This window comes from Cucurbita pepo, chromosome 18 (genome assembly GCF_057944985.1).
Source record: "Cucurbita pepo subsp. pepo isolate OVF chromosome 18, ASM5794498v1, whole genome shotgun sequence".
Classification (NCBI taxonomy): Eukaryota; Viridiplantae; Streptophyta; class Magnoliopsida; order Cucurbitales; family Cucurbitaceae; genus Cucurbita; species Cucurbita pepo.
This window is the reverse complement of record NC_141815.1, coordinates 8,713,620-8,733,870: the sequence shown is the minus strand read 5'-3', so window position 1 is coordinate 8,733,870 and position 20,251 is coordinate 8,713,620. Positions and strand designations below refer to the sequence as shown.

At 35.3% G+C, this 20,251-nt stretch overlaps 4 protein-coding genes across 4 annotated transcripts; 1 reads left to right on the top strand and 3 right to left on the bottom strand.

The window, feature by feature from the left end:
• The first annotated feature begins 454 nt into the window (after positions 1-454).
• Positions 455-5,212, top strand: LOC111780530 (F-box/LRR protein). The gene is made up of 6 exons (XM_023660955.2): positions 455-2,455; positions 2,864-3,297; positions 3,376-3,537; positions 4,109-4,184; positions 4,460-4,615; positions 4,749-5,212. The coding sequence occupies exons 1-6, from the start codon at positions 650-652 to the stop codon at positions 4,863-4,865; spliced, it is 2,751 nt and encodes a 916-aa protein (XP_023516723.2). The 5' UTR covers positions 455-649; the 3' UTR covers positions 4,866-5,212.
• A 240-nt stretch (positions 5,213-5,452) lies between these two features.
• ORG4 (OBP3-responsive protein 4 (ORG4)) lies at positions 5,453-7,779 on the bottom strand. Its single transcript, XM_023659801.2, has 5 exons — positions 7,635-7,779; positions 7,321-7,468; positions 6,133-6,285; positions 5,878-6,053; positions 5,453-5,799 (listed from the first exon to the last, which is right to left on the bottom strand). The coding sequence occupies exons 2-5, from the start codon at positions 7,450-7,452 to the stop codon at positions 5,688-5,690; spliced, it is 573 nt and encodes a 190-aa protein (XP_023515569.1). The 5' UTR covers positions 7,453-7,468; positions 7,635-7,779; the 3' UTR covers positions 5,453-5,687.
• A 1,775-nt stretch (positions 7,780-9,554) lies between these two features.
• Positions 9,555-10,784, bottom strand: LOC111780404 (uncharacterized). Its single transcript, XM_023660787.2, has 2 exons — positions 10,160-10,784; positions 9,555-10,066 (listed from the first exon to the last, which is right to left on the bottom strand). The coding sequence occupies exons 1-2, from the start codon at positions 10,733-10,735 to the stop codon at positions 9,719-9,721; spliced, it is 924 nt and encodes a 307-aa protein (XP_023516555.2). The 5' UTR covers positions 10,736-10,784; the 3' UTR covers positions 9,555-9,718.
• Positions 10,785-13,032: 2,248 nt separating this feature from the next.
• LOC111780659 (protein FIP1) lies at positions 13,033-20,089 on the bottom strand. Its single transcript, XM_087119746.1, has 14 exons — positions 19,826-20,089; positions 19,506-19,597; positions 19,259-19,363; positions 18,904-18,953; positions 18,459-18,525; positions 18,250-18,322; positions 17,750-17,805; positions 17,254-17,350; positions 16,236-16,320; positions 16,057-16,119; positions 15,116-15,175; positions 13,694-13,786; positions 13,550-13,612; positions 13,033-13,460 (listed from the first exon to the last, which is right to left on the bottom strand). Exons 1-14 carry the CDS (start codon positions 20,068-20,070, stop codon positions 13,347-13,349), a joined length of 1,263 nt encoding a protein of 420 aa, XP_086975872.1. The 5' UTR covers positions 20,071-20,089; the 3' UTR covers positions 13,033-13,346.
• Between the last annotated feature and the right edge of the window lie 162 nt (positions 20,090-20,251).

The following is a 20,251-nucleotide window of genomic DNA, read 5'->3' as shown; positions in this document are numbered from 1 at the left end:
AGTTTAGAACCGATAACGTTTCTAATTCAACTTATAAAAGAACACGTGCATAAAATCCAATTTGTACAATAATTCATGATCCCGTGTTTCAAATAACATAATGTGAACATGATTCATAACATAATCTGTCAATGGTATAAATTTTTTTATTTTATAATATTATTATGTTAAAATTAAATAATTTTAACAAAAATAAAATGCAAGATTATATCATAAAATAATATATTTATATCTTAAAATTTGAATTCACTAAATTCATAAAAATAGTTTTTTTTTTAGAATTTTCATTATTTAGATTATAGAATAAAAAATTTAAAAATTATAAAATATTTTTAAATTTTAAGAAATAAATTTAAAAAATCAATAATTAAACGCAAAATAAACACGAATATATTAAACATATTTTAAAATTCAAAATTAAATTTGTAAATTTAAGAAAAATATTTATAAGTGACGCACCGGTGAGGCGTTTGGCGGGAAAGCGCAACCGTCCCGTAAACAGCGTGAAGAAGAAGCTTCTGGTCGCTCCCCCAATGGTAAAAACCTAACCATCAAACCCACTTCTCCATCGCCTCCGATTCTCTCTGGCGACGCTGCCTCCAGTTTTCCGACCACTATTCCTTCTGTCTCCGCCGCACGCTTCATTGTTATGACGGTTCTCAGGTCTCGTAAAGTTGTCCCTCCGCCGCCTAATTCCAAATCCCTAAAATCCCCTTCCAACACTCTCCACCAGCCCTCTACACCCTCTCAACATCACGAAATTCAACCCCCTCACTCTCCTTCCCATCCTTCCCCTTTTTCATCTACCGGTTCTGTTATTGATTCCACTGCGTTGCCCTCCGATGGCGCCTCCGGTTCCGGAGTTTATCGTAGGCGGAGTTCCCGACTCGCTGGGAAAGGGCTTGACGCTGAGCATTCTGATGTTGACTGCGTTCTTGGTAACTCCCCCCGAACGGAGATGAAAGAGGAGACGATTGGTAATCGGGATTTGGGCCTGGCCTCGGATGGGAAGTTGGAGGTTCATTCAGTTCGTACTGAACTTGAGGGTTTGAAGGTTAATGAAGAGGCCGATGGCTTAAGTGAACTTAGGCGGAGTATTGATTTTGAATGTACAGGATCGAAGAGCGACGAGGTTAATGTAAATGGGAAGAGAAAATTGAACCCCACTATGGATTCACCTGCTGGGGATATGGTTGATGGAAGTTCTGAGAGTAAAGAGTGTCTTAGTTTACGTTCGGGGAAGAGAGTTTTGAAGACGTTGAAACAAGCGATTGGTGTGGACATTACTACACCCCATAACGTTGATGGGTTAGTAGAAGAGAGGAGGGGTTTAAAGGATAGTGATAAAGATGGAATTGATCTGAATGGAATTAGAGGAATTGTGATGAAAGAGCTAAAGGAGGAGTGCATAAGAATTGATGAGAATGATTGTACCAAGAGTAGGAATAGATTCAGCCGAAGAGAAAAGGGCAAATGGATTGTCGATGGCCAAAGTTCAAATGGAAATCATACGGTGGTATTACATTTTGAGCCAAACGATGAGGTGTTAAGTGATAATCTAATTGATGATCAGGATTATGGGTTGGTTCATGAAAGACCGAAGGGAATAGTAATTGATGAAGGTACAACAAAGTTGACTGGTGCAAGTTGCAGTGATGGAGGGGATATGGATGCTAATGGCTATACTGCCAATCAAGGAGATGCTCTAGAACATAATGGTGTAGGGAAATTGATTGTAGAAGCTCTTTTGTCTCTATCCGAAAAATTTATAATCGATTCAGAATTGAGATATACATACTGTTCTACAGAAGGTCAGGTTTCAGGCACTGCACATATGGCAGATGATGGCCCTCATAGCAATGAGGGTCAAGAGATGGAGTCTAGTTCGGAAGAGGAAGTTCGATATGATATTCCTGCTGCACATAGGGTGTGGATGTCAGATGATTCGTTCATAAGAAGAACTGCTGCTGAGTTTGCTCGATGTAAAGAGGGCGGTGATAATTTGCAGAATGTTCAGGCTGAAGGTGAAGAAGATATTAAAGATTGGCCTGGGCCCTTCTCTACTGCAATGAAGATTGCTAGTGACCGAGCTTCAGGTCGAAGAGTACGAGTTTCAAAATCTTTAGACAAGGAGAATGATCCTGCACCAGTTGAATGGACCCCTAGAAAGAATAAGTCTAGTAAACGCTCCCAGTCTTTGCCTCCATCCTTGAGAGATTTGTGCTTACGGGTTCTTGCTGAAAATGCGGATGCAATTTCTTCACTGGAATTTGTCCCAGATGCTTTCAGACACCAGCTTAGTCGACTACTTTGTGATTCTCGGAAAATGAACAGTCATGTTCTGAATCTTCTTCTCTGTGGTTCCCCAACTGAAGTTTGTATAGGGGAGTGCTCTTGGCTGAGTGAAGAGGAGTTTGTGAAATCTTTTCAAGGGTGTGACACTAGCAAATTAATGGTACATATACTTTCCAGCAATAAGTTTATTGGTGACACACCGTTAAAATTCTAATAAAGGGAATATGACATAGAAGATTTGATGTAGATACTGCTGCATTGGGCAATTTTTTCTTATTAAAATCTTAAATCTTGGAAGAAAAATTCTCTCTTCAGCAATATGTAAGTTTTTTAAAAAATAAACTAAAACATTTGATTCTTATATATGGTGTTCTTCTTCATGTCAGTCCTTTTGACTTGGAAACTGTGTTATGAAGGATTGGAATATCATGTTTTTTTTTTTTTTTTTTTTTTATATTATCGTCTTTTTTGGCTGTATCATGCATGGATTTGACTTGCACTTTATTGCATAATTCTTGTTCTAGCATTCTATTATATGTCAACAAGATTTTCTGTTTCTTTGAACCAGATACTCGAGCTTAACCAATGTGGACGTAGTATTTTAGATTTTGTCGTATTATCTACATTGGCTCGGTCATCAAATAGCTTACCTGCCCTGAAGTCATTGTCCCTAACTGGTGCATGTCGTCTTTCTGACATTGGTATCGCTGCACTTGTATGTTCTGCTCCTGTATTGCAATCCTTAAATCTGAGCCAGTGCTCCTTCCTCACCTCCTCAAGTATAGACTCTATTGCCAATTCTCTGGGATCAACTCTGAGGGAACTGTATCTGGATGATTGCCTAAAAATCAATCCAATGCTAATGATTTCTGCAATGAAGAAGCTTCAACATTTGGAAGTGCTCTCATTAGCTGGAATTGGAGATGTTTGTGACGAGTTCATCCAAGAATTCCTCCCAGCTGGGGGCCATAATCTGAAGGAACTCATTTTAACCAATTGTGTGTATGTTCCTTGGACATATCTCTATGGATTACTGTTATCAGTACCATTGTTGAACCGTGCTTTCTTTCTTGGGTGCAGGAAATTGACGAATAAATCCATAAAAGCCATCTCGGAAACTTGCTCTTCTCTACGGGCTATAGACCTTGTGAATCTGTCAAAGCTGACGGATTATGCTTTATGCTGTCTTGCAAGTGGTTGCAAGGGTCTTCAAAAGTTAAAGCTTTGCCGAAATCTATTCAGGTTCTAACCAGAGTTCTCTTAAGATATTTAGTTCTTCAATGCTTACTTTCATTTCTAACCTCACCATATTCATATATCTAATTTTGATGCTTCAATAATTTGTTAGACTGAATCAATCCTACCATTGTTGCCCTTCTAGCAATTTGTTATAGTTGTCGAACCATATTATCTTCTCGATCTGATACTTTTTATTTCTAACGAGACTGTCATTTAAAATTAAGCCTTGGAACTAAATAATACCTTTAATATTCTTATGGTCCTTATTCTATAAGATAGCTATTGACGGGCTGTATTGTATATATAAAAGGTTTTTTCTCTATCGCATTTTTAAAGCGTATAGAAAAGATTAGAAATAGTTTATTTGTGCTTATTTACAAACAGTAAGTGATTATTTGCATAGATATTAACTTTCTAATGTTTGTTTCAGTTTGAGTATAATCAAGCCACGTATCAGAAAGCTAGCATTATCTGAATCAATTCAATTGAAAATAAAAATGAATGTGCATGAAGTGTTAGTACTTAACATCTGCATTATTTGGCTGATCGATTCAATATTGTTTGTTCTTGTAAGTGATGAAGCTGTTGCTGCATTTGTGGAGATATCAAGAGAGAATTTAAAAGAACTTTCACTGAACAATGTCAGGAGGGTACGTATTTACCTCCTTTTCCCTAATTCCCCTCTTTCTTTTTCCATGAACGAACAGATATAGACTGTACTATTGTTGTCTAGAAAGCTTCTGGGATGGGACTTAGCAATAAATTTTATGCCGTGTGCTTCATAAATGTATTTGCAAATGGCAAGTCCATAATTTTACCATGATTCCCCTTGCTTTGCGATCAATTAAGACTAGTTACTAATGATTTTGAGTCATGAAAGATGTTGGTTTGCCTTATTGATGGGATCAATTATGGGTTTGTACAGGTTAGCCGCTGCACAGCAATTTCGCTCGCCTGTTTTTCTAGGAATTTGGTTATTCTCGACGTATCTTGGTGTCGAAAACTTACCAACGAAGCTCTAGGCTTGATTGTTGATAACTGCCCATCTCTAAGAGTGCTCAAACTCTTTGGATGTTCTCAGGTGTGTTTGTCAGTCTGAACCCCCTCCTCTTGTGCAAGGTTTTACAAAATTAAGAACAAAGGGACTGGTTTTCTCCCAACTTTTTTTAATGGGAACTTAACATTTTAGACATGACTTGGTGTAATAATAATAGGTAACAGACGTATTTCTGGACGGACACTCGAATCGAGAGGTAGAGATCATTGGACTGAAGCTGTCTCCAGTTTGGCAGCACGTCGAGCCTCACAAACGTTACCAAGGTTCAAGTTAATATTCATCTGTGCCATCCTCGTGTTAATTTCGATGAATCGGTTTTAGCTAGAATCATTTTGCTGCTCTCCATGCCAAAATCTGATAGTCATCATCTCTGCGTGAGCTTCTTTTTGTTCAAAACCTCAGTAGCTTCCTACTAAATGCTTGTGTAGGAACTGTAAATGTCTCTTTTTTCTTTTTGTAGAAACTTTGTATATAGGCATTACACAAGAATGGTAGAACATTACTCCATACTTTTACTTTTACACAACAAATTTCATTGCACTCGATCGACATGAATGTGCATTGTTAGTTAAGGTTCAGTGTGTTAATACTATTGATAGTATAGGTAAGTTCTTCCATCAACTGTGAGCTTGCTGTTTCGACCACCTGAAAATCGCAACATACGTAGAGCCTTGAATCGAGAAGTAGACGTTACTTTCTTTTGGTAAAATGCTTGGTGGGAGTGTGTTGTTTCCATGTACTCTAAATTCTTTAATTTATATCTATTTGGTACTTCGAACTCTGAACCCGGTCTCATAAACCTCTTTAAACTTTCGATTTTGTATCTATAATTTCTTCAAATTTAAAAAATGAAATCAAATCTCCTTTGAAAGGCCAACAAAATTTCCAGCCTTGATTGATTTTCAAATGTACAAATAAAGTGAACTAAAAAAACAAAATTGGAGAGAGGGAGAGAGAGAGAGAGAGGGAGAGAGAGAGCTCCAAATCTAAAGCTACTTGTAAAAGCATATTGAAGAGGGTTAATGACAGAACAATTTTGCCATCCTTTCTAAGTTCACAATGAGTGATGTTGGAGCTCACAGATTCTTGGGTTGTATTATCCATCACAACCTTCATCACTGTGAGTGACAATGGCCTCAATTCTATCCAGTGACGCTTCCAGCTTTCCCGAGTTCATGTTAAACAACGCTTCGCCGGTGCCTAGAGACCTGTCGAACACAACGTCACTATTACAGACACCGCCCCACAATTTCTATAAAAACCATAGATGATGAATATTTCCCTACCCTGTAATTTCAGGAAGCACGTAATCTGCCCTCCATCCGAAGCGAAAATCCAATCCCCGGAATGGGCTAATCGATGACTTGTTCCGTATGCGAGATACACCGTCTCCACCCAAACATGTCGTTAGCTTCCATTTCCAACCTGTAGCGTGCATCTGAAAATTATGTCCGATACCGACCTGTGCTCGTAAGACACAATTGGATGTCATCCACAGTATAGGGTGATGATATAAAATCTGTTGGTTAGAAGGTTTGTACCTGAAGATTTAGAAATCTGGTAACAGGAATCTTCTTGGATAGAAGACGTATATCTTGACGGATTGGCTCATAGATAAACTTCCATCGCTGCTCGGGATATAATGGCTTCACCACAAGCTTGGCTTCATATTCATTACATGGAGCATTATAGAACTGAGCCACACAGTAAATCCAAATTCATTCAATCTAAGAGTACACAAACTGACCCGAACCGTGCTAATAAGAGCTTCAAAGAAGGCGAAAATCAGGAGCGTAATACTCTCTTTCGTACAATACAATCTATTCTTTCATAGACCTAGTTAACCAATGATCCTCTCTTGCGAGGATGTCCCGAGAGCCACAAAACAATTATCATCTTAAAGGTTGACGACCCTCCACCCGTGCAATGGTTGAACTTACAAAAAACTAATATTTATCACTCAATAACGTCACTCGGCTCCAAAACCAACCAACCCCTTGGTTAAATCTCGACGCACCTTTACTTACAATACAACTTGAAACTTTATCTAATCACACGTACATAGCTCAGTAGATAAGACAAGAATTATCATCTTAAATGTCGACAATCTCCCCCTTGCAATGGTTAAACTTACAAAAAACTAATATTTATCCCTCAATAACGTCACTCGACTCCAAAACCAACCCCTTGGTTAAATGTCGACACGCCTTTACTTGTTAGCAACGACGTCACTTTCAAACATGTGCGTTCCAAGCATGATATTACACAGTACACACACACCTTAGCCTCAGAAAACTACAAGATGTGAAGACAAGCAAGCCCTTACAAATTCAACATGGTATCAGTCAGCAGCACTGAACTCATTAGTTACTTCTTTAATTTTTCTTTTGCTTTACTAAGGAAATTGGAACTCTCTAAGTTCATCCTAGGTCTCACGGTCCCACTTTTTCAACCGTGCAACGTCATGACCTTCACACGCTCACGCAACCAAGAAGGACAGTGCATCATCTAACACACTATACAGAATCCACATCCTACTCTCTTCATAGTTAGGTTGTGACACTAGGCGTCTAAGTTATCTCGAAGCCTCTCCAAACTACAAATTAACATGCCTGATATTGATAATTGTCAATTCCTATCATAAGTAGCACTTAGGCTAAGAACTATATCCTCCAAAGCCATAATTAGCAGTAAACAAAATTGCAAGAATCCATAGTTTATGAACGTACCTCCAAATTTATACCGACTCGAAAGCCGCGCAACTCTTTACGAAACTTCAAAAACAATTCCGAGGGCATCAAATTGATACTGCAAAGATCTTCCCAAGAAGTAGGTTCCTCGCCACTTGATCCGGAATCCATAGCGAAGCAATCGGTACTGCAAAATAAACATAAATCAACGAAACTCGAACCATTTTAACCCTTGAACTCGGAGAAATCATGCATCAAACCCAGAAAAATGCTTTGATTTTGAACGTAAAACAGAATTGGGCGCCTTGAGATGAACATAAAATGGTAATTCAGCGCTTATAGAAGAAGTGTACCGAGACGCAAAAGCTCGAACCAAATGGACCGTGAGAGAATTTAGGGGCTAATTCTTGAGTTCTGGTTCAGATATGGTGGATGAGAAATTTCAGGGGTTTTTGTACTTTCAGGATTAGAAATTTTTTTGTGATTGATTCAAAGTTCGAGGACTATCCCCTCCACAATTGTTAGAATTAAAACTTTTTTAAAGTTTTAAATCAATTTCTTTTTTAAAAAAATAATTTTTTTTTTTTTTTTTTTTTTTTGAGGGTATAAATTTAAACCTAAGGGTGTACATAGTTCGGGTTGGGTCGTCGAATTGTTAAAAAAAAATTATTTTTTTAAAAAAAGTTGGGTTCGGGTTGGGTTGTCGAATTGTCAACCCGAGGGTTTTATCCCATGAACCCGAAACCGAACCGAGTCAGTTCGGGTTCAGAAAAATGAACCCAACTCAACCCAACCTTATAGTTCGGGTTGGGTTGGTCCGGGTTATCGGATTGCCGGGTTTGATGTACACCCCTACTCTAAACTAATAATTGTATTAATTCATTTTCAACTTTTTCATTAATTTCTTTTTTTAAAATTGATAATGACGTTTTGTAACGTTTGAGTAAAGAATGAGTTTATGAATAAACCGAGACTGCATCCAAAGAGAGTGATCTCATTGAACATGATGGTTAAAAAATGCTTACTTATATTAATAAGGTGCATCTTCCTTTTCGGTAGCTCGATCATAAAAACTCAAAAGTTTAAGTATGTTTAATGTGGAGTCACCCTGTGTCGGGGTACTTGAGAGCTTTTGTAAGAAATATCTTGAAATAACTCGTGTTAACGTGATCGAATACTATTTATAAATAGGTTTTAAGATTGTCTACGAATTTTTAATCTTTTCTGAGCGAACGAAAGAGATGGAGGAGACGTTCTCTACTGGGTTCAAGATTTCTTTAGTAACCGCTTGAAGTCCACAGACTTAGTCGATGGGAGTCCAAGAGTTCAAGAGTCGTTCCAAACAAGTCTTCCTTTAAGTATGAATGATAATTCCGACATTTTAATCGAAAATTAATGTTTAATACAGCAAAACCAAACGCTGATTAGAGCTCAATTTCAGTATGCTAATTATCCAACATGTCAACAATCAATGTTATGCATTTCTTGTTTAGGCGTCGATGACACCGGGAACGTACCCTTTGTTTTGGAGACTTTGGACGTCTTTAAAAAAAAATCTCTAAAAACGTTCTTTAATGTGAATTAACTCGAGAATCCCTTAGCAGCGTGGACAACCTTCCTACACAAACACTAACAATTCACTTAGATCAACGATAGGAGAAGTTAGAAAACCCGTTACTTTTGAATACCTAAACACTGATTCAAAATTTAACGAGAACACTAATGCAATAGAGAAACCGAAAGACTAAGATCTCGTTTGATAACAATTTGAATTTATGTTCGTTTCCTTCCTATTTTATTACCGATAATTTTTTTTAACGTTATATAATTTTTAAAAAAAAATTTTAGTCAAATTTCACAACTAAATAAAATTTCTAAAATTACTATTTTTTTTAAACCAAAATTAATGACAAAAAAAATTAACTCCTAAAGAGATTTTTAATCCTAAATTAAGGGTTAAAATATTATAAAACAAATATTATAAAAGTTTAAACTAAATTTTTTAAAATTTATTCTTTTTTCAACTATATTTTATATTTAAAATTAATATCTTAATATCTTTAAAATATTTATATTATTTTAAAATTTTAACCTTAAAAATATTTAAGGAAACATAAATCAATTTGAATTTAGAGAAAAATAAAATAAAATAAAATTTTTATTCTATTATATATATAATCAAATAATTATATATTAAATAATAATAATAATAATAATAATAAATAGAGCAATATAAGGCAAGAATATTTTTTAAAATACATAAAAGTTATCAATAAACAATTTCCGTGAAAATATTATTTTATTTCTAACTTTTTTTCAAATAAGACAAATAGGAGGTTAATCCTGATCACTTTCCATATTTGAAAATACAATTCAAAACAGCATCTCCGCCGCCGCCGTCTCCTCCGCCGCCGCTGCCGCCGCCCTTCTTCCATTGTTAAGGGTAAAACGGTGGAGACTGTAGCTGAACTGCTGCCACAGCTGCCGTCGTCGCGGGCGGCTGTGGCGACGGCGGATGCTTTGGAATGAACTTTCGAGCCCATATATGTTTCCCATTGATAGTAAACTTCATTCTTGGCTGTCCTCTTAAGATCAAGCCGATCGTTGAAGCGGATCTGAAAACTATACGAGCAAATAATGATTGTTCGTTCGGCTCTACTTCCTGCATTTGAAAATGTTCTATGCAATCACCGTAGTTTATAGTGAAAAAATCTCGAACTTCCCATTCTTGCACGGGATAACCCTTTGAAAACGTTACGAACATCGCTCGTTCTTCTGGCGGTACCTTAACGAAGAACACGAGCAATACATTAAATCGTTATTTAGACATTTTTTTATAAATTATTAAAAATAAATAAATAAATTATGTCGAACACACTTGATCTCCTTCATCCATCATGATATCAAACGATCTAAAGGAAAGCGGTGGTGGTGGTGGCGGGAGCGGGACGGAGACGGAGGAGGGGATTTTCGGGTGACTAATGGCATTGAGCATGATATCTCTCATGGCTCTAAAACAAACCTCGTTACGGATTTTAGCTATTCCTTCAATAGCGGTTTGACGGTTGGCGTAGAGGAACTGGAGAGAGATTTCTTTCTTCATGAAATTTTGAGTGAGAGGGATGCTATTGTTGTAGTCGTCGGAGGAGGGCGGTGGGTTGTCGGAGACGATGCAGGTGAGGGCGGTGAGGGCTTCGTCGGCGAGCTCGTTGATGAGGAGGACGGGCAATTGGAGCATTCGATAAACGACGTATCGAAAACCGACACGTTCGAGCCAAAGCCAAAAGGCCATGATTTGGAGAGCTTCCATGGGGTCTCGGCCTATGTTAATGACTAATATGGTGTAGAGTTGTCTGTCAATTTTGTGGAATAAGTTGAATTCTTGTTGAGAAACAAACGTGGAAGAACACAATGAAATTGAAAGAGAAGAAGAAGAAGAAGGAGAGGAAGCCATTTAAATCGCCAACCATTTAAGCTCAATTTTGAGTTCATGTTTGCCTTTGTATTTCTACATTCTTATAAAACAATTTAATGATTAATAACCTTACCATTTATATCGATTCCGACTCAAAACTTAATTATCTCGTAAATCAAAAAACGACCCAGAAGATAAAACATATATATTATTCTAAAATCGATCATAGATTAAAAAATTCAATTTTTACGAACCAAATTGTAATGAACAAAGGCGAAAAACGAGTGAATGAGGGGTACATGAATGAACTGAGATTACATCGAAGTTATTACCTATGCCACCTTGGCTTAATGACACGAACCAAATTGTAACGACCCAGTTTTTTATACACATATCGATCGAAGTGGTTATGAAGAAAGGCAAAAACGGTGTCCGAGTGAAGGAAAGGTACATGAATGAACTAAGATCACGTATGAATGAGACTAATTTTTAAAATTAATTTGATAGGAATGTTAAAAAAGCAAATTCATATAATTAGCCACAAAAAGATAATAAATGAATATGGAAATATGGACATATAAATTAAAAGAGACATGAAAATATGGAATTTTGTTTTGTTGTGAATTGGGAATATGATTTTAATGGTAAAGTATGGTGACATTTAATGCCATTTTAAGTAAGTTGGAGTTTTATTGGGAATGTTTGAAAAATGTCCAAAAACAATTATATGGTAAGTATAGTTGAGATATTAATATTAAAGGGCTTTCACAATTTTCCAAACTTATCCAAATAAATATAACACTCAAATATTCTAATATATATATATATATCAATTTTCACCAGAAAAAAAAAAAAAAAAAAAAAAGAGTCAATTGTTTAAATCAAATTTAAATATTAAGGATTAAATAGGATAATTTTAAATCTTAAACATGAAATAGAAATTAAATTATGGAATAAATTCAAATTTTAAAATTAAATGACTTAATATCAATTATTTCTAAATTTCTAAATATTTTTTTAAACTATGCTTATATTTTTTATTGTTTAGTAATGATTGAGATTCAATAATAATATAACTTTATTTGTAAAATAAATCTTTTTTTGAGAATTATATAACACTAGTTAGTATCAAGTACGTCCAGTAATTATGAGGGATAAATATTTAAAAATGAGTTCGATACATGACGTGCTACTATTAAGTATTTATATCTAATAATTTTTTTTAACACTTAAATATTATAGAATTTGTGCAATTAATTGGTTAGAGCTAGAATAGGTATTCCCTAGTAAATATAAAATTAGTAAAGTTGTTCGCAAGCTAGCAAAATATCTAAAAATGTCAACAAAAAAAAAAAAAAAAAAAAAAAAAAAAAAAAAAAAAAAAAAAAAAACTTATATTATGGTATATTTAAAATATTGATCTAAAAATTAATTATTAAATTTATTCTTTTAAAAAAATATATATATTGATCTAAAAACAATTATTAAGTTGATTCTTTTTCGGAGGTGAGACTTGTGATATGTATGATAAACTAAATCATTAAATACAAATTATCAATTTTAGAGTTCATTATTAATAAAGTAAAAGAATAAACTTTGGTTAGTTTTTAATAACATTCAATTTTGTTTTTTATTAGACGATTATAAATTAATAATGATGAACTTACTCACTATAATATTTAAAATATATATTAAAAATTTAAGTAAAAATATCAAGAGAGAAGTTTTAATTGCTTTCCTACTAAATTCTCAAGAAATTAATGCCATCTATTTTCATTATTTGGAATGTTTTTCACCATCTATTAATAAAATTTATTTATTTTCATTATTTAAAGCATTTTAGTTCTTATATCAAATCATGGGAGAAATAGATCAATTAATTAGTTGGAAAAAGGTCGAGTCGAAGGAGAGGTGAAATTCGTCCCCTAATTAATTAGAAAAAGGTTGAGTCTGAAGGGAGAAGTAAAATCCATCATCTAATTAGTTAAAAGGTCAGTCAAAGAAAAGGCGAAATCCAAGAAATGACCCCTTCCCAAGATACTAGAATTGGTAAAACTCAGCCGTGGAGATAAAAAAAACCTGTCCTTAACGGGATGGTAATCAAACCAAGAGCTAATGCATATTTTGATAAAAATTGACGACCATTTATGTGTACTTCAACCCCTCTATCATATGAGAATCGCAAATGTTGGTTCTCATTGTGCTAGTACGCAAGAAAACAGACAACTATGAGTGTGTGTCGACTTCAGAGACCTAAATGCACCATGCCTCAAAGATGAGGCCCCTAATGAAATTTTTGGTGTCATTTAGGAGTGTATTATCATCTCCCTCCGAAGTGCACTAAAATCAAAATGCATTAAAAGAAAAGAGAACCTCAAAAGAAAAAAAGTAGATGTACAATCAAAGAAATTCAAATTTTAGTCCCAAGATCAAAAAGGAAAAAAAGAAACGAACCTTCATTTGTTTACACAGCTACTGCCGGTATTTGGTCGATACTGGAGGCCAGAATGCACGAGAGAAAACGGGTCTCATCTGCGGCTGCTCATATTCAAGAGAATATAAATGTAGCCTATGCTGAGGGCGGCACTTCCGTTCCAACCTTGAGATTAAACTGATGATGCTTTATGTATGGTTTACTACAGGCATCAACTCAACTCCCCTGCTGCTCTGATGTTTCAGATGCATGTGATAGCTTTTTTAGTGTTGCAATCCTCTTTTGCAATTCAAGATTTGATATACGCTCGGCTTCAAGCGCCCTCTCGAGCTTTATCACGCAACGATAAAAGGTCATAATTTTAGTGAAAGAGTCGGAGTGCTTCCATTTCATTTGAAGATAAGAATAAGCAGTGATACCTTTGCAGCCCGTGTACTCCATTCTCCTAGAATAGCTCTCAGTCTTTCATTTTCTTCTACATACTATTCAGGGATAGTCAATGTCAAAGAAAAGTTGACGATCAGATGTGTGAGGACGTTGGATTGGATAAAGTTAAAACTTACCTGCTTGTTGGTGGTGAGTAATTTCTGAATCTCGGTATCCCTCTCGGCTATCACAGATCGAGCAAGCCTAAGTTCTGATGTCACCTGATTCATCTGCAACATATAATTCATATTGTTATGGAAGTTTTGATTGCATGTGCATCAAGGTGATTTCATGAGCTGACAAGATATCGGGCTTCAAGTGCCATCTTTCCAATAGAGAGGCATTAGCTATGATGGGTCTCCCTTTATTGTAAGATCCTACATTGATTGGAGAGGGGAACGGACATCGATTGGAGAGGGGTACAAGTGCCAGTGAGGACGCTGGACCTCAAAGGAGGGTGGATTGTGAGATCCCACATCGATTGGAGAGAGGAACGAGTGTCAGTGAGGACGCTGGGCCTCAAAGGGGAGTAGATTGTGAAATCTCACATCGGTTGGGGAGGAGAACAAAACATTCTTTATAAGGGTGTGGAAGCCTCTCCCTAGCAAAAGAGTTTTAAAAACTTTGAGGGGAAACCTGAAAGAGAAAGCCCAAATAGTATAATATTTACTAGCAATGGGCTATATTCTCCACAATCAGCATTTGTTCCAAGGGAGATGAGACTTCAGGTTTTGGACCCTGAATTCTTCTAGGAGATTCTTCTCTTGCAATTCTTTCTCTCGTTTGTTGTCTATCCCTTTCCTGTTACAGACAAACCGCCTCTGCTTTCTCCTCGATTTGGAAGCTTAAAATTCCTCCTAAGGTAATTTTTTTTGTGTGGCAAGTTTTACATGAGAAAGTCAACACTATGGACCATTTTCAAAGGCATTCTTCCTTAGTGTTGCTCCTGCAATGGGGTATCCTTGGTACGCGTCAGAGGACTCGTATTCTTTGTTGTGGGGTTGTTATGTTTGGTGTGGAATTGTGACTGATGGGCTATGATTGAGGAGGTACTCCTAAGTACAGTTTTTCAAGAGAAGGGAAAAATTTCATAGCACGCTTGCTTTTTTTTTTTTTTTTTTTTTTTTAAGACGCGTGCTCGAGAAAAACAATAGAATTTTTAGAGAAGTAGAAACGTCGTGTGACGAAGTTTTGGAGTCAGTGTTGGACTACAGTACATTATCTAGGCTATTTTAAGGGATTCCCTTTTGTTGGCTTGGTTTTTTTTTATGCACTTGTATGGTTTTTTCATTTTTCACAATGAAAGCTTGATTTCCTTGTTGAAAAAAAAAAAAAATAACCTGACAAGATATCTCAACGTCATAAAAGCATATCCACACAGTAAAACCAAAACAAAAAAAAATTGAAAACATGAATTCACATCATTGTGGTGGCTTTCCTACGATATTAACTAATATAAGTAGGGACCAACATCTTGTGACATTAACTGAGATGCACATAAGTTGGATGTTATTAAAAATCCAATCAAAACATACAAGCAGTACGTATGTAAGACATACCTCAGCTGAAAGTGTCCTCAATTCCTGATCACGAGCAGCTAGCATATGGGCAAGATCAACCTGAAAAGGAGTCACTGTAACTACAGCCATTTTCATTCATATTACACTCCTTGACCTATTCCTTCATCTTTGACTATCTATCACGAGAGAGAATTTTCATGTTCATATACTCTAATTTCGGAGTCTACTATTGAATATACTTCTAATTTCGGACAGAACTATACACAATTTGAACACCGCTCTTGAAAAAATTAAAACCCAACCCTAAAAAGTAAAGCATGCAAAATATATAAATATATATAACATATTCCAATCCTTATATATTGATCAATCTTAAGCTAAGAGATGACAACTTCTTCCTCAAGCGAGAGCCAACCAAATCCTTCTATATCTATTTCAAACTCTTCAAATATTGTTAATTGACTTGACTCGATAAAAATACACACTTTCATTGAAGTAACAATTTAGAGCTTTGAAAAAAAATATTGTTAAGATTTATGAGGTTTTTTTAAGTATGTCCATCTTACTGTGTACCAAATATCTTTATAAACGACTATATCCTTCTGTAACAAAAAATTGACACTCCATTTTGACGAGATTTTTCCAATAAATACTAAATTGTTACAAATTTGAAAGTTCAAAAACTAAATTATTACTTCACTCCCAGAAGAGTCTTCTAGCCTAAAGTATATTTTATATTTTATGTTTAGTATACACGTTTTATGTATTATGAAGTACTAAATATGTCAATGTATACAAATATATTCTATAAATAAAGATGTTCCCAAAAGTCCCCGTCATGCTTTTTTTAAGAAAGTGATGTATCCGATGTGTCTGTGCTTTTAAGCTCACACGCATGAATAAAATCTAAAAATCAGTACAAACTTTGGTTATACATATAAAATCTAAAAGAACACCGTACATCAAATTAATATGATCACCTGAGGCGTGCTTCCATCACTGGACCGTTCATATTTACTCAAACACTCTTGCAACCGAAGAATCTGAGATGAACAAGAACGAAGGTGATTTAGCTCATTCCAATAGGAATTGAGAAAAGAGCATGACTAAGTAAAGCTGCTGTGTGCCAAACCAAGTATGTGATAAGGTTATTATATACCTCCTCATTCAGAAAATGAAGGTTCTCTCGCTGATATTGCAACAAAGCCATTTGCTGATCAGAAAGTCGACCAACATCATGATACCTGTTACACCAAAGAATTCTTAAATCTTAAATCGTGCGAATAAAACAATGTGTCCATCTGAAGGCACCACTATTTTTATAGGAGAGAAACACTGCATGTGATTACACTAGGAGATTCGGATATTGAAATTCAACCAATCTTTAGCAGCATATGAAAAGATCTAGGCAGAACTAAAGTTTAGTCACTCAAACAGTAAACTTATACAGAACTCTTTGGCTTGCCATCAAATGGTTCATGAACATCAAAAACCGAATCTCCTAGTGTAATCACATGCAATTTTAGATGTTTGAGTGAACATCAAAGATCCTATTCAACGAAATTCCACATTTATTTTATGTCCAGAATGGCGTGTCTTTTGTTGTCAGTAGGAGGAGGATTTGGATCATCTTTTGTGGGGGGTTGCCAATTTACTCATTCTCTTCGGAGCCAGTTTTTCAGGTTGTTTGGTGTCACTGTGGTGCGTGTCGTTCTTTGATGGAGGTCCTGTTGAATTCTCCCCTTCAAGATAAAAGAAAAGTCTTGAGGCAAAGCTTCCCTTTGTGCTATTATGTGGGGAGGGTGGCTTGAGAGAAATGGTAGAATTTGAGGGATGGAGAAGTCTTTGGAGGAGGTAGGAGAGGTTGTGAGGTTTAATGCTTCTTAATCAGACTTTTGTAATTGCCTAACTCGGTGATATTTTTTTGGATTAGAGTTCTCTCTTAGGAAAAAGAAAGACAAACGAACAGATGGAGAAGTGCTGTTCTATTACCAAGATTATTAAAAAAAAAAAAGTGTGGAAAAGTTGTAGATATCAGTTTTATATTAATTGGATGAAAATCAAATAAATATTGTGAAAATATATTTGAACAAAAAAAAATTCTTAGACGCAGTGACCACCTAGCCTCTAGCTACAAACTAAAGAGCAGCGTATTATGATAAGCTTAATAATTTGACCTTAGATCTTCCAAAGAACTTGATTGCTGAAGTGGAGAATACAATGACTTCAAAACATCAGGCTGAGAATTTAATGAATTGTACTTTTGAACATAACCTGCATTGCACGCATGACAATATTAATCCAAATGTTTTGGGGGCACATAATAAAAAGATGAATAAATACAATGAAATACTATTTAAAGACTGGAGATATGCGATTCAGAAAAGCTTTAGGAATCAGTTATGCTTCAGTCAACTGGAAGACTGGTGAGAAAAACAATACCGTCAGCCATTATATCCAATGCCATGCTACCCTACCGATTACAAAACAGCAGTTTCTAGAATCACAATAAAAAGAACATACGGGCAAGTAATTGAGTAAAACATAATAAATAATTCAACAACAGAGTCCAATATTTAAAAGAACAAATCAATCCAAATCAATAAACTAAAGCACTATTGGTATCAATTGACACCTGAAGAGACCCCATCCCATTAATACAAAAAAACTTACTGATATATATAATCATAAATGATCCAGCACATACCGCTTCAATTAACATAATCATCCTGCAGATATAAAAGGTGCATCAAACACCATATTATGTTAGTAATGTACAACTAGGTAAACATGAGGATATGGATTAAGCATGCACATCAAGGAGGAAGCTTTTAACGATACTATCCATATGCAACAAAATGAAAATAAGGAATAAAATGATATGCACATTTGGTATCTATAGTTCCTAATGCAATCAACAAAAGGGGGACATTATGGTAGGACATTTGACAATTACAGTCAGAATATGATAACAATGGAACTTCCATGGATGTAATAAAATACAGAAAATATAACTAGAACGTCTTTAGGTGATCAGAAAAATAATCTTAGTAAGAAGAGATCACTACTGGATGCTGAAGATGAAGGGAACTAGGGAAGAATGAAACAAAGCAAAAATAGTTAATTGGAGAAACTATTAGACTCGGCATTCACATGTTGTATAAGCTCACTACCTTAAAATTATGGGGATCGAGAGTGCACTGATCTGAGGTTCCCATACCATGACAAGTAAAAGGGCAGCAGTTCCTGATAGTGAACAATTATTTAAAATTGGGCCACAATTGCAGAAAAGGGTAAAAATGCTTCATTGCCAACTGGCATATAGCAACACAACTAAAGTGTGAAGATTTATAGACTGAGTCAGCACAACTATCTAACATACCATATGCAGTAACTGCAAAAGGTAGACGAACAATATGCTTTAACTTCTGGCTAAAGCTATAATAACCCTACAGATAAAAAAGGAACATAATCCGTTTAATTGCATTGTAAACTACAGAACATGAAATGCAAGCACCAGACTGAAAAAAAAAAAAAAAAAAATTGATTTGTGAATTCATTTCATGACAGAATTCATTTGCAGAAAAATCTAGAACTCAAGGACAAAGTTGTACAACCTATAGAACAGATCCTGTCAAAAGAAAACAAAGAGTCATGGCTCATGAAAACGTTTTCTTTTCATCACCATTAACCAATACTTTTAGTTCATATTGCAACTTTAGTCTCTAAGATCTTCAACCTCTTCAAACTTGCAAGGGAAAGAGGAAGCAAAAAAATCCTTTCACTTAGAAACTATTTAGAAACTAAGTCCAACTACATATAAGTACCTGCAATCGAATTTTCTGGACTTGGTATACTAGATATTGCTGAAATATACCTGAAATAATAAACAGTGGTTCAACTTCTAAAAAAGTATAAAGATCATTTCATAATCATACCTCTTGGTTGAATTATTCATCAAAACCTTTTGATATGTCAAGACGATTAAAGATGTGCTTAAATGATCGATTTCAATAGCTTGATTCCTAAGAATGAACTGAATTGAATTTCTAATCCTGCAATGACAAAAAGTACACTGGCTACACGAATAGCAGAAAATAAAATTCTCCAGTACCTTGCTGGTCAGAAAGTAGTTGGTCTAATTTATCACAATAAGCATAACTCTGGACGTTATTAGAATACCTGTGAGCATCAAGAGAACAACATCGCAACTGCAGAGCAATGGTTCAACCAAGTGCATTATAGGACGAAAAATCCATGGCGCTCCAATAGCCAGAGCAGCATATCCTACCTAAATTTGGGGAGAAGTTCAATAGTTTCAACCTTTCGAAACAAAGTTATACAGTAAGCCAGCCAATTCAAGAACTATCAAAGTTTGCCTAACTAGCATTACAATTGGATTATGGTTCATTTTAGATGGAGAGTATACTTGCCAAAACGAAACAATAAATTATGCTCCCAACTGTTCTTGCAGGCTTCCGATGACCAAATAACGGGGCCTCATGCAGTATATCAAGAAACCTGTAGTATTCCAACGAAGGAACTATCAACAACCAAGCAGGATAGACAGTACGAAACATATAAGCAAGTGAATTCAACATTCGACAGTCGGATTCGTACTGAAATCACGAAGATTACAGAGGAATAACTAGAATTGAAAATTCCAAAAACAAAGAAATCAAACAATCGGACACTTGAAACAAACAGAATGAATGGAATCAAACATATGAAATATGTGTAAAATCTTACATCGCGTTGTCTTCAGATGATGTTGCGCGCGAAGAGGCGTGCCTCTCCGCTGCCATGTTTGGAATGTAGAGGATTAAACGGAGATGAAACAAGAATTTGGAGGCTGAATTGCGGTGCTGAAGGCTTTCGAAACCGTCAGTTAGGCTTTTCCAATTCCGACGATCGGTGATTTCTCCGGAGAGAGAGAGACTGATTCTTCTGCAACTAATTTCAGCATACGAGTTTTGAATGATGAGTAATAACATTTTTTTTTTTTTTTTTTTTTTTGAATTCCATAACTTAATTATATATAATCGCTTTAACTTAATTTAAATAAATAAATAAATAAAATTATTATTTTTCTTCGAATTTAATTATTTAAATACTACTAAAAATATTTCAAATAATGATTAATTGAAATGGTTCTATTGTTTTTAGGTAATTAGC